The 14388-nt window shown below is 41.9% G+C and overlaps 1 protein-coding gene across 1 annotated transcript in view; it reads left to right on the top strand.

Moving 5' to 3' along the window:
• The window catches only part of BRAP (BRCA1 associated protein), a 31020-nt gene extending 21969 nt beyond the window's left edge, over positions 1 to 9051 (top strand). The window contains exons 11-12 of the mRNA XM_052654800.1: positions 4323 to 4426; positions 6612 to 9051. Coding sequence (XP_052510760.1) covers positions 4323 to 4426; positions 6612 to 6975 — 468 coding nt within the window. The 3' untranslated portion in view covers positions 6976 to 9051. The remainder of the gene's footprint in view (positions 1 to 4322; positions 4427 to 6611) is intronic.
• Positions 9052 to 14388: the final 5337 nt, after the last annotated feature.

The raw sequence follows: 14388 nt of genomic DNA, 5'->3' as shown, positions 1-14388 counted from the left end.
CTTTAAAGAAGAGGCCATTCACTATTCCAGTGGGTAGAAGAGAAAAGTGATGTGATTTGGCAGAAGCCCAGCCCAGAGTGGCCCAGAGCTCCACCAACTTGGTTTTCCCTTTGTCTCCAGTATGTACAAGGAAACCTGAGGGTACCAGAGAAAGGAGTTTGAAAACCAGTGAGCACCTGAGTGTTCACGTATAACTGGGGCTCTGGGAACCATTCTCCGGATCTAGCGACAATGATTCCCTTAGTCTTAAATAAAGGCTTTTAAATTTAAATCATTGATTTAAATGGTTATTTTAAAAATGCTTATTTTAGTAACTTTGTGAATCTCCACCAGTAACTGGGTCTTCAGATGGGGAACTACAGAGCCAGATATGGGGCTCTCCTCTGTGGTAGCTGGTATTATCCTAGAGGTTAGCAGGCAGGGCCAACCTGTCACTTTATGCCAGGCTCAAGGGTCTCAGTTTCTGAACATGCGTACAAATGAGAAGAAATCAGGTCTCTTTCATTAATGCATAGTGTGTGCATACTCAGTCGTGTCTGAGTCTTTGCAACCTCATGGACTGTAGCCCACCAGGATCCTCTATCCATGGAACTTTCCAGGCAAGAATACTGGAGTGGGTTGCCATTTCCTATGCCAGAGGATCTTCCCGATACAGGGCTCGAACCTGCATCTCCTGTGTCTCCTGCACTGGCAGGCAAATTCTTTACCCACAGCACCACTTGGGATGCCCCCAGCTTTATAATAATCTCTCTCAAAAAGTTCATGATGCAGTTCTTACAAGAACCTTCTAAGCAATGGCAGTGCCTTTCTAGAGGGGCTTGATTGGAGTCCACATGGGAAGGAGGTACCTCTGACAGCACTTGAGAGGCAGAGCAGGAGCACCAGCAATGCCATGCGGCCTCACTAATGAGTTTTTCTATGGGCTGTCCCAGTGTGACCACCTAAAGTGCTTTGTACAGACCCTTGAGAACTTAGCTCATGATCCTCTCTGCCTTTTAAGATTCTTGAGGATTAACTGCATTCCCTAACACATGCCCATGGAAAGCAAATCAGAGGGCAGGAAAACTAAAAATGTGAAACTGTGTTTACTTCTAGGTAGGGATAAGGTTGCGGCCAATGCAGCCCTTAATACAAAGCTTGGAAAGGATATTTTGTGTTCTAGTGAAAGAGGTCAGTTAATGGGTGATGTAAGCCTTTTGTTCCTGCCTCTGTCCTCCTGACTAGTCCTCTGTCCGTTGGCACATCCAGCCATGGTGCACGTGCAAAGGAGAAACAGTGATAGTGAGTCTCATGGGCAGAGATTCTTGGTCATGGGACTCATAGAAAGTTAATGTAGGGGAGCAGAGGGGCTGCAGATTGAGATCCACTGTGGACTTCTACAATACTATTCCAGTCCCTCGCTGCCTTAGTGCAGTTATTACAGCGTGAGCAAAGTTTGTTCTGCAGAATTAAGCTCATACCCATTTGAAGGTTCCTAGTTTTAGTGGGCCATGTATGAAGAGCATAGAGTAGGTCATCTATACAGGTGAATTCTCCCAGATACCACTTTTTTTCTGGAATTCCTTAAGTGGTCCAGTGGTTAGGACTCTGCAGTTTCACTGACAAAGGGGATGGGTTTAATCCCTGGTCGGGGAACTGAAATCCCACAAGTTGCATGACACAGCTTAGAAAAAAAAAGATAAATCTTTTCTTTGAAGCCTCTAGCTCCATATATAAATTGCTGTTTTCCAGTTGTAGATTGTGAACTGAGTTTGGTGGGCCACAGCTGGTAGTTTTATTAAACAGCATGGGATAGATATCAGAGTGAATCATTTAATATTACTTTGTGAAACTTCTGTTTCAGGAGTGTGTGTGTGTGTGTGTGTGTGTGTACAAAGTGTTTCTTAATGCAGGCTAATGGTCAGAAATGTTTTTTAAATCACTAGTTTAAACCATCATAATATTTATCTCTAGCAATATTAAAAACCTTTTTGAGGTCACTTAGTATTTTTCATCTTGATTTAAATGTGTTTGGCTTATTGTCTTTAGTCACCAAAACATTGGTTTGGTTTCTTTTGATGGTTATTTCTGTCCTCTCCAGTTTCCCTGAACTGATTGGAGTAACTTTAAGAGCAAAAGGTCAAAAGGATCTCATGGTCTTACTTTAAAAACAGTATTGAGGAGAAAATTAATACCGAATAGAATTAAGAGTAATTTGAAAGCTATTTTTATTTTTATGACATAGCAGAACTTTTAGAAATCTCCTTTTAATTGCATGTTCTTCCAACTTAATAATGTTGGCTCTAAAGTTAATTACTACAAAGCAGTTATTCTTATTTTTTTAAAAAAGAGGGAGCAGTGCAGTTAGAGACCTGCTAGTCAGGCCATATGGCAAATGTTGAAAAAGAAAGCGTTACAAGCGTTTTTTCTGGCGTGATGAATGTTGCATGAGTATATGCTGAGAGTTTAGATCTTGCCCAGAGGTCACTTTTCCTTTGTTATTGAGCTTTGGCCCACTGTCTGGTGCAGAGAGAGTTTTAGAACTTGGCTTTGAACCCAGACTTGGGGTCCAGTCCTGGACTCACATCACTCTAGCTGGGTGACCTTGGGGTGTATTGCCTCACTTTTCTCAAGCCTCAGTTTCTGTAAAAAGTTTATACACCTAAGTCATAGGCTTGTAATAAAGAATAAATGGAAAAAAAGAGAATAAATGAGATACTACCTATAAGACACCTAGCCAATGCCTGAGCCATAGGATTTAAACTCTCAGTCACTTCCATTTCCTATTATTAATACCCCATGACCCACCTATCTTCTTCCTGTCTTTAGACCAGTGGTGTTGAGGCATACGTTTTTAAGACAGTGTAATATGAATTCTTTCTGTAAGTTGCCTTTATATAAACTCAATAAAATAAGAACTGCTTATGTTGCATGTGACTTCAGAGTACATGAGAATATTAATAATGAGTTTGGAGGGGAAAGAATACCAAACAGCTAGAATCACCTGTTACAAGTACCTTTGGATTATTTGGATAATACAGTTGACCCTTAAACAGCATGGGTTTGAACTGCACTTACATGTGGATTTTTTTCAACGGATGCCTACTGTAGTATTACAGGAACCACAGATGGTTGAATCTACAGATGAGAACCTCAGATACAGAGCACTGATGATAAAGTTATACTTGAATTTTCGACTTCGAGGAGGGTTGAGTTCCCTAACCCCCGTGTCGTTCAAGGGTCAAGTGTAATTTTAGAATATGATCTCAAGAGGTAAAAAACAGTAGTGAGTTAAGAATGGGAGAGTCTTGTCCTCCTACACTATTGATAGGAAAGTAAATTGGTGCAGTCAGTATGGAAGACAGAATGGCAGTTCCTTAAAAAAAATTAAAAATAGAGCTACCATATGATCCTGCAATCCCACTCTTGGACATATATCTGAAAAAGACATAAACTCTAATCAGAAAAGATAAATGCACCCTAGTGTTCATAGCAGCACTATTTATAATGGCCAGCACAAATAGAAGAAACCTAAATGTCCATCAGCAGGTGAATAGATGAAGATGTGGCACATACATACAGTGGAATACTACTCAGCCATAAAAAAGAATGAAATAATGCCATTTGCGGTAGTATGAATGGACCTAGAGATGATCATATTAAATAAAGTAAGTCAAAGAAAGACAAATATTATATGGTTATCAGTTACATCCAAATCTTAAAAAATAATACAAATGAATCTACTTACAAAAAAGAAACAGGCTCACAGATATGGAAAATAAATTTATATTTACCCAAGAGGATGGGAAGGGGAGTGTGGAATTAACTGATAGACACTACTGTATTTGAAATAGATAAGCAACAAGGATGTACTATATAACACAGGGAATCATATTCAATATCTTATAATAACCTATAATGGAAAATAATCTGAAAAATATATATGTATAACTGGATCACTTTGCTGTACACATGAAACTACCACAATATTACAAATCAGCTACATTTCAATTAAAAGAAAAAAAAGAATGGGAGATTCTGGTCTGGCTTCTGACAAAACCATCTCCTGCTCTGTAGCCTGAAGCTCTTTACCTTCTAGCAGTTTCACTCAACATTCAGTAGCTTTTGATCCCTCTTCATCCTGGTTGAGAGAAATGGTAAGAAAAAAGAGAGTTCTCAAAATATTTACTCCTGTTGCAGAAATTCTTTCCGATAATGGTCTCACCTTTTCTAAGTTTGGTTTGTCAAAGACAAGTAGTCGGGAGGTGAAAATTGTAAAGTTAGCCCCAGAGGCCACACAGCATTGTCTTTGAAATAAAACTGATCTCTGTTTACTATTTCAGATTAACAACATGAAGACCAAATTTAAAGAAACAATTGAGAAATGTGATAATCTGGAGCACAGACTAAATGATCTCCTGAAAGAAAAGCAGTCTGTGGAAAGAAAGTAGGTATAACTGACCTGTTCTCTTAATTAGCTGTTTTATTCTAACAGGCTCCATAAACAGAGAATCTCCTTTAGTCCCATGGACATACACTCATTATTGTCAAGTGTGTGTGTATGACCAAGTTTTCAAGGGTCTCCCTATCTACTGTGACTTCCTATTTATGAAAAAATTCAGTGTTTCATGCCAGATGGATGCCGTGTGGAATACAGGACTCTTCCCCTGATTACAGTGCTTATGCTTGCCCAAGTGTCTCCTGTTTTTGCCTGTAGAAAGCTATCTCCCTTTGCCCAGAGCTGCTCTGAGCCGTGGTGACTGAGAAATGGCAGTTAGGAAAGACACATCTAAGCTGGAGATGGTGTGTCTTCTGGCTTTGCTTGGGAATTAAAGGCCAAAGATACTGAATATGGAGCGAAAAGCTCATCAACAACATGGCAGGAACATTCTCTACTACTATTATTTGGGAACATAATTGCTATTAAATGAAACTACTTTTCTAGCTTAAGTTAGACCCACAAAAATAATTGGATTTTTTGCCTCCAGACAAATGGATAAAAAATAAAGGGGATAATTGTCCCTTAAGAAGGTTTTTTGGTTTGTGTTTTTTTAATCTTTTATTTTGGAATAAATTTAAGGTTTAAAAAAAGGTTGCAACGATAGTTCTAAGAATTTCCATACACCTTTCACCTGTTTTCCCCCATAGCAAATAACTGGATATTTTTAGTAGTGTGGGGGTGTGTTTATGTGGTAAAATCTGTGTTACATAGATTTTGCCATATTAGTCATTTTAAGTATACCAGTCAGTGACATGAAGTGTCTTCACAGTGTGCAACTATGATTCTAGAATTTTTCATCACTCCAACAGAAACTCTTCACCAAGGGGGTTAACTGTTGTGAAAACAACACTACAACATAAATAGAAATAAAAATTAAAAAGTCTCTATTATACTTTCAGTGCCCTAACTAATTGAACTGTTGCAAAGAATTTAAAAGTTAAAACTGAAAGTTTTCTTTCACTCCCAACCTCTAGGATCTAATGCCTGATGATCTGAGGTAGAGCTGATATAATAATAATACAAAAAGTGCACAATAAATGTAGTGCATTTGAAACATCCTGAAACAGTCCCCCCGTCCCCCCTCACTTCCTGGTCCATGGAAAAACTGTCTTCCATGAAATCAGTCCCTGGTGCCAAAAGGTTGGGGACCACTGATCGAGAGGTTCTTAATGGCACCAGTGAATACTTCTTGTTCCAGCTCTTTTACTGTACCTGTATAAACACCTCACATATATCTTTTTTCTATAAAAATTGAATAATATTAGGTATTCTGTTTGGTAAAATATTCTGTTTGGGAGGTTGTTTGTTTTTTTTTTTTTCCTTTGGACTGGCACGCCTAGATCTATACCTTGTAACATGTATGAAAATCTTAATAATTTTAACCAGTTCCCCTTGATGGACATGTTTTACTACTATAAACAATGTTGCAATAAGCACCTTTCTCCATATGTCATTTAGTGCAACCCTGAATATTTTATAGGATAAATTCTTGGAAGTAGAATAGCTATGTCAGAGGGCGGGTGAAATTCTAATTTTCATAGATGTTGCCAAGTTGACTTCCATTGAGTGTGTATCAGTTCACACTCTAGTGCCACCATGTGGGAGTGCCCCTTTTTCCCACATCTGAGCTCTCTGGCATTCTGATACATAAAAATGGTATTTCAAGTGGTGTTTTAATTTGTCATTCTTTACTTGTAAGATTGAGCATCATATAAGGCACTCCCTCTTCTTGAAGACTCTTTTCCAGCAAATGCAGTGAGGTCAGAGCACTTGACTGTTTTGTAAGAATGTCACTTTTCCTCATAACTTCTTTATCACAGTTATCATCTCTAGGCTACTCATGTAAACAATACAGAGAAGCAGTAGACATTTTAGCATGAATCACAAAATAGTTTCTGCTATTGAAAAATCTCTGATCCTTAAATATTGTCCTGAAGCTACACTTGAGGTAACCGAAGCAGAATTCTGATTTCAGGTGGCTGTGGCAATGCCAGCAGACCCCTTGGCCATGGGAGGGAGGAGTCTGCCGTGAGTGGATTCTCAGGTCATGTTCTCTGTTCAGTCTCAGGGCAGAAAGGGGCTCTGTCAGCAAATGGGAACCATACATTGTCTCCCTTTGTTTTTGTGAAAGGTGCACTCAGCTAAACACTAAAGTGGCCAGACTCACCACGGAGCTCAAAGAGGAGCAGGAAATGAACAAGTGTTTGCGAGCCAATCAAGTCCTCCTACAGAACAAGCTGAAGGAGGAGGAGAGGGTGTTAAAAGAGACCTGCGACCAGAAGGACCTGCAGATCACCGAGATTCAGGAGCAGCTGCGGGATGTCATGTTCTACCTGGAGACGCAGCAGAAAATCAACCACCTGCCCGCTGAGACCCGGCAGGAAATCCAGGAGGGACAGATCAACATTGCCATGGCCTCAGCCTCCAGCCCCCCGTCTTCTGGGGGCAGTGGGAAGCTGTCCTCCAGGAAGGGCCGCAGCAAGAGGGGCAAGTGATCTTCAGAGAAGTGCACTTCCCCAGGACTGTTCTCCCTGGCACAGCGAGGGCGTGCTGGGGCCTTCAGCTAACTATGAGTGTGGACCCTGAATAAGTATAAGTCAGGATCAAGCCACAGTTGTTCGGATCTTTCATTTGCTAGTGTGTGGTGTAACGACTGTAGAGGGCTGACGACCAGGAGAGTTGAGGGAAACAGGCAGTGTTTTCAAAGGTGGCTGCTTTTCTCAACCATGATAGTTCACTAACCTCAGACATTCTGATGACCATTTTGCCTTCCTACTTGATAGATGCTCCAACGCTGCTGTGCATTTTTCCGTTGTATTTATTGAGTTGGTGTATTTGACTTTCAGTTCTGGGGTCAGTTTAAGAGCTCGGATTTTTTTGTGTCCCCTGAAAGGTAATATTACCTCGTCCTAAGGCACCAAACCTGCCAGAAGTCACAGCAGTTGCTTGAGAGAGAGGCTCCTGTTGCCCACTAAGGATTTATGAAAATGCCCTAGCATTAGTCTCATATCATTGGCATCACTTCTTGCCTCTGGGGAATTGAAGAAATAGTTAAATGTTACATGAAAAGAGGCTAGGTCTGTAAACCCAGTCCTGGCTTGTCACCAGCAGCCATCTCCTCTTGCTCTAGGCCTCGCCAGGAAAAACAAACAGCCCCTGGGCAGACTGAGTGGACCCAGTGTAGGAAAAATGGTGACGTCCCTACTTTGTTTATTTTTGATGCCTCCACAGCTCATTATGAACCTCAGAGAAGGAGGCTTAATTTTTGCTTTAAGACTCAAACCTCAGTGGATTTCCTAGCATCCAGCAAGAATAAACAGGCAGATTTATCATCCATGTGAAAAGGTATGAGCAAGGCCTGACTGGATGACTGTATTTTGTTGGGATCAGTATTTTCTGAGTGTTTACAAAAAACTGGGCTACGTGTTTAGGTTGTGACTAGAAGGAGCTTGGGCAGATCTGCAGTTATGCTTTCAAGATATATCCAAAAGGCTGTTGCTAAATTCAAAAATTAGAATTTTAACAGAGGCCCCTTTAAAACAGTCATGTAATGCTTATATGGGCCAACAGAGGGTCTGTGTACTTTTTCTAGAAACAGAAATGTCAAAAAAAAAAAAAAATCTCGCAATATGTGGTAATTAAACAAAATTAAAGTAAGACCCATGTTGGAATCTAGCTTCCAAAAGAGGTAGCTGTATAGGTTAACAAGACACACTGTTAAATGACGGATTTTCTTTTCTGTTTTTATAATTAGACAAAGTTTTCAAATGATCACACTTCAGAACTTGTTTTCAGCCTATGATTAGGCCTCATCCTCCAGAAGTCTTCATGTCACCTGTTCACACACCAACTGTATGGCTAATCACCATGCGTTTCTGTGGGGTCTGCCACAGCATTTCCCAAAGAACCTCTGTAACTGCAACATGAATGTACTCAGACATTCTCAGTTTTTTCTTAGGGCAAACCAATTCCACAAGTCCCCCTTGGACTTATATATATATATGCAGGTATCTTAAAGCAAAAGTGGGAATGGGAAACTAACCTAATTCTCTTTCCTATAGAGATTCTATTTTATTTAAAATCTATTTTTACACTAGTTAGAATCCTGCTTTTTTGGCCAAGTACTTGTCGTGCATGTCTGACCTTGCAGAAGCTGGGGTGGATCGTAGCATACTAATTAAGAGAATTAGAAGTAGTTGACAAGCTTGCTTGCTCCTCATTTCTCTGTGATCACCTCTTGTCAAGCAGCTCTACTACCACTGGGAGAACAGAGATTTTTCTCAGTAAAGGTGAGATAAACACTATGAAAGGCTGTGCCCAGAGGAAGGAGCAAATAGGCAAATGTTTCCAAACTACTTGAAGGTTAAAAAAAAAAAAAATGTTCCAGAAAGAAATCTTGTCAAGCTATGTAAAGAAAATGTTTAAAAAAAGTCAGTCAGTGAGTCATGTTTGAATTTGACAAAATTACATAAGGTAGAAACTCTTAGTGTTTTCTGCAGGATGGAAATGAACCACTTAACATATCCATACTACCTTGAACAATGAAACTGCATTAAAATAACCAAACTTGGAAATGATTCTGCCACGTGTGAAATCTGTGTCTCTCTGGTGGTTATTTTGCTTGGGGGCTTGTACCTGAATCATGTAAGAAAAAGTAACTGAACCAGATAGAGAAGAAGGTTGTCTGAATTGGGAGGCTTGGGTTAAGAGAAGACCCAGACGCACCATTCTCTTGCAAACTATGGTAAAAAAAAAACAACAACAGTCAATTTCTACACCTAAGACTTTTTTACAGGCCCTCTACAGAGCTAGGGTGGTTTTGTTTTTGAAAACTGTCATAAATGTGATTCGTTCAGGATCCACCGTGTAAGATAAAGCACTGAAGCGACTCCCCGCTCCCTGATTGCTCAGTGAAGTTGCTCTCGGCTGAAAAAGGGATTTAAAGAGCCAGTCAGTAAGAATGTGGAGAACTTGGCAAATCACAAATGAACAACCTTCTGTCACTACTTGGAAACCCCTCTCCTGGTGCAGTCAGGGTACACAAGCTACAAATACTACCCGTAAGATTTGGCTGCCATGTATGATGTCACATTGCTTGGGCTGGTGGCAGATTTTGGCTCGTTGTGATCAAGTCCATGGGCTAATCTGGAAAAGAAAAGTCACTCTTAAAACATTTGAGGAAAGCTATTTTGTTTCCTCCAGAATAAAGCTGATTTAACTCTGTTGCAGTGATTCTGCTGTGTTACTTCCCTCTTGGCAGCAGAAGGGAAAAATTTCAGGAACTTTTCTTGAGATCTAGCTCCTGTTCTTTAATGGTGCTGGGGGGTACATCTAAACCACCCAGAGACCTGGCCGGCATCTGAAGCAAGTTCAGGAAGCCACCGAGTGTTCTCTGGCAGGCCTCTGCTGCTGGCTAGTCTTCATTCTTGCCTGTGAAAATTCCTGAAATGGGAGTCCTAGAATTCTCTGTAGTGGCTACACCAACAGACGCAGCTTTTAAAGTTAAGATTTTTAAATGACAGAGTAAAGTCATAATAGCCTGTCCTCTGAGGAACCCTGAGTTCTACCCCAGAGCCAAAGCCCAATCTCCTCTGCGATGTGAAGTTATCTCCCCTCAAGGCAGTATTGCGGTCAGCCTGCAGCAGGCAAAAAGCATGCTTTGCATTCGTGCATTAGGGCACTTTGGGGAAGTTATATAAGACTTTCTACTTTTTTGGGGGGGTGGGGGGAAAGAGTGTGGTCTCTATCCTGATTAATGTCATAACTTCTTTACACCCTCTTCTCATTTTCTGAAGGTAGTGGTAACCATTTACCACCTGATGGTAACCCTTTTTCTTGCTTCCCTGAAACTTACGTGCCCTCCCCAGAATGCTGTCATTTAGGACAACAGTTTCTATCAGACATGAATTTTGAAAGCTGGACTTCCAGAGGCGAAAACTATTTCAAAACCATTTTAGCTAGTGTACCTTTCCTGGACATTGACCAGCCTCTCACTGTAATTCTGGAAGCTTATAAGAGCCTGAAAGGTGGTCTGCAGTTGGTTTTTAATCTGGATTTTGAATTCTTTCTGCCTTAAGGCCAGGAAGAGATGAACAGTCTGTCGTGTTATACACAATGACTGTGGCCTTGGGGACCTAATATTGAACTTCTTTGGGGCAGAAACTTCTCACTGGAATCAGCAGCAAAATGTGGTTTTGGCACCAGGCACGGAGCTGCGCTGGTGCAGACATTTGTTACTCTAAGGCTAATTACCGTTTCCGTACTGTAGTGGTTATCAAGTTCACCTCACAAGGCTAATTACCAAGCACACGTGAACTAAATCAGCTTTGCTTCTTTTCAGACTGTGTTCTAAATCCTCGACCCAAAACTCCTTTCAGATCCAACAGATCTTGAAATAATAAATGAAGAGAGGTTTGTCTGGGGCTGGGGAAAGGGAGGGTCCATCAAAGGGTGAAATCACCAGCAAGATCTTGGACCATGACGGTGTTTGACACCTAGGATGAATCTACCCTAGCACAACACTGACTCTTAAAAAAAAATCAAAGTGAGGGACTTCCCTGGTGTCCAGTGGCCAAAACTCTGTGCTCTCAATGCAGGGGGCCTGGGTTTGATCCCTGGTCAGGGAACTAGGTCCCACAAGCCACAACTAAAAGATAACGCTTGCTGCAACAAGTTCCTGTGCAGGCAAAAAAAAAAAAAAGTGAGTCTATAGCACTGAATCGGAAAAACATTTCTGACTTGCCCTCTGTGGAGACGTCTTTTGCCATCTTCTGCTGGGAAGAAGCTGCAAGTCCCAGAACAAACCTTCTACTTGATTTGTTTCCTCATTTAAAAAGAACAACTGAGATCCCTCCAGCTATATGGATTCCTGATTCTAAATTCTTCATTCTTTGGTTGTGGCCCAACGGGCTAAAAGTTCAGACTTTTCCCTGGAGGGCCGAGAGAAGGCGAGTGCCATTAAGAGAAGGTGTTTCCACCACTTGAGAAACTTGGCTTGTATCACTTACATCATTACTGTTGTGCTTAAAACCAGCAGGCTGAGGCGCTAAATGGAAAAGAAGGAACGCAAACTCATTTCTGGGCAGAAGAACAGATCATGGAGAAAGACCTAGAAGTGAAGAAGAAGAAATGGAAAATTTCAGAAGGAATCAAGAGAGTTGCTGGCTTGGAGACACTCCAGCGGACAGCAAATTGGAACTTATCACACAAAGCCAGTGGGTCCTGCAGCAGCATTCTCCTGGAATTATCTTTTGTGAAGAACCTAGCCCTCATCGTAGCTGTGCCCCCTCACACATCCTGATTAGTTTATGCATGCTTGGAAACTCTGAGCCCAAAACCGCTCGCCAAAGTGACCGCAACAGAAGAGCCACATCATGACTCCCCCACCTCCCCGCTCCACCTGTCCTTGGGGAAACAAATGAAAAGCCTGCTTTCGAAATGCACGCCTCAGGAAAACAGCCTTTCGGTTGCATTTGTTTCTATGCTGCGCAAAATCAACACTGACTGGCTTTGATCCCAAACAGGGCCAACTGCGGACATTGAGATTTCTGCAGCCTCCGGCAGCCCTCCCCACCCCCAGCACATTCAACTTCAATTACGTGGGAACAGGCCCGGGGCCGGGGGCTGCCGCCAGATTCTCCTGGCCCAGCCTAGGAGGCCCCGTGCTGTGGCCCAGAATCTTTCCTAAAAGTCTCCGCAGGATCGCTTGGTCACTGCCAATCCTGCACTTTCTGTTTGGCCAGATTCCTGGCTCTGTTTGACCAGAGTCAGGCGAAGGCTCTCTCCTGCTCCTTTTCCTCCTGTGTGCCGGGATCTCCTCTCCCTGCAATCCCATGGCCTCTCACAGTTTTATGTAAATAAAGACATCCTGCTGCTTTTCAGAACCAGAATAATCCCCCAAAGATAACCCACACCACACAGTCTTCAGGAAAGGGCTGCCTTTTTGGTGAACTCTGTTCAAACACTTTTCACCTGCTGAGATAATATTCTTGTACAAAGGGAGGTAATTCATGTCAAAGAATCCTGATTATTGTTGGCTCCTGTGAACCCAAGTAGACGGGAAACATAAAACACCCCCCTGAGAGAGCTCTTTTCCAGCCCTGGTTACCCCAAGTAGACAATCCAGAGGGGCAGACCCCGAATCTGTTTTCCTTGGTAGGACCCAGAGCTGACAGAGTCAACTTGCTCTTGCCAAGAATTAGAAGCGGAAGAAAGTCCTGTCTTTGCTGAGGTGTTTGTTTCCGAGGCAAGCTCGCGTTTGTTGAATTCCAAACCATGTACCAAATTACAGTTGCTGTGTCGAGTGCTTTCCATGTACTCAGCGCCCGCCTGTAAGGTAGGTAGTTACCCCATTTTACAAATCAGGAAACCAGGGCTCAGCGGGGGACATTTCAGCATTGACATGAGGTCACATAGCTGATAACACGTGATAAGGGCAGCTCCCCATCTCAGCACTGTTTGGCCCCAAATCTGGGCTCCTTGCCACCCCTCTCCACTGCTCCCCTAATGTTGGAACTTGGGGACAAAGGACACGGCCCCCAATTCCTGTTTTGTGGTTGCCTTGGGAAAAGAGCAGAGTATTGACTTAAGACTACTTTTGTGTGGGGACTTGTAGTTCTGTCCGCCCACCCTCTGGAAGCCTTGCCCTCATGGAACTGACTTCTCTCGGGCTCTCTCCCACTCAGGCCGGGCCTGAGCCAGAGCTGATAAAGGAGAGAGAAAACTTCGCCAGTACTTCCCCTCATTCCACCCAAGGGCAGACTCTGGGAAATTGCCTCTCGTGACCCTCTTCATTCAGGGGGCTCAGGGCCCAGGCCACACCAAGCAAGTAAGCTGACATCTCAGTTCATTTACATGGAGCTTCCCTCGCTGGAAAAGTTGCTTCCGGAACAAAACTATCTAGACCCTAAGGAGTCCTTTCTTTGAGCGTGTAGACTCAGTTACTGTCCCCAAAGGCACAGTCAGACAGGCATAAACAGGCTAACTGGAAACTTTAGATTCTGGAGGGATCAGCTTAATTTGTGGCTTCAATTTATTACAGAATAAATAGGAGAGAGAGAAAACCTAGAACAAGATTTTTATAAACTACTGAGGGATATTATAAAGCAGTGTTAATTTGGTAGGTATAGACTGATGTCTGTACAAATGTCTTCCAAAAGCTTTTTCTGTTTTTTTTTTTTAATTGAAATATAGTTGATTTACCATGGTGTGTTAATTTCTGCTGTTCAGCAAAGTGATTCAGTTATACATAAATGCATTTTTTAATATTCTTTTCCATTATGGTTTATCTCAAGGTATTAAATATAGTTCCCTGTGCAATACTATACAATAGGACCTTGTTGTTTATTCTATATCCAACTTTATTTCTTCTTTTATATTATCACAAGTCAAATTTAATTTGAGAGATTCAATACCAATTTTTGTTATGTAACTCACATCTCCACTTATTTCTACTTATCCTATTTACAGTTATGTATCCTAAGTGCTATAAAACATTAGTAAGAGCTTTCTCTTTTAAAATACACAAGTAGGGGACTTCCCTAGTTGTCCAGTGGCTAAGACTCTGTGCTCCCAATGTAGCAGGCGCAAGTTCAATCCCTGTTCAGGGAACTAGATCCCATATGTTGCAACTAAGACCCAAGGCAGCCAAATAAATAAAAATAAAAACTAAATGTTTTTTAAAAAGGAAGATGAATTGGGAAGGGCAACAAGAAGAAGGCACAGAAATGCCACAGGATTCAGAAGAGGGCAGGATAACTAACTGGGCATGGAGAGGCTGCAGGGACAAGGCCTTAGTTGAGATGGACCTTGCCTACCCTGTACCCTCTGTCTTTGGAGTCTAAGACCAGTGTGGAAAGTGTTGTCTTGAGCAAATTCTGCCTGAGTTAGAGGAGAATGAGGATGCCTCC

This window comes from Budorcas taxicolor, chromosome 17, assembly GCF_023091745.1.
Source record: "Budorcas taxicolor isolate Tak-1 chromosome 17, Takin1.1, whole genome shotgun sequence".
Taxonomy (NCBI): domain Eukaryota; kingdom Metazoa; phylum Chordata; class Mammalia; order Artiodactyla; family Bovidae; genus Budorcas; species Budorcas taxicolor.
Note: the sequence above shows the minus strand (reverse complement) of the source record. Positions and strands in the feature narration are given on the sequence as shown.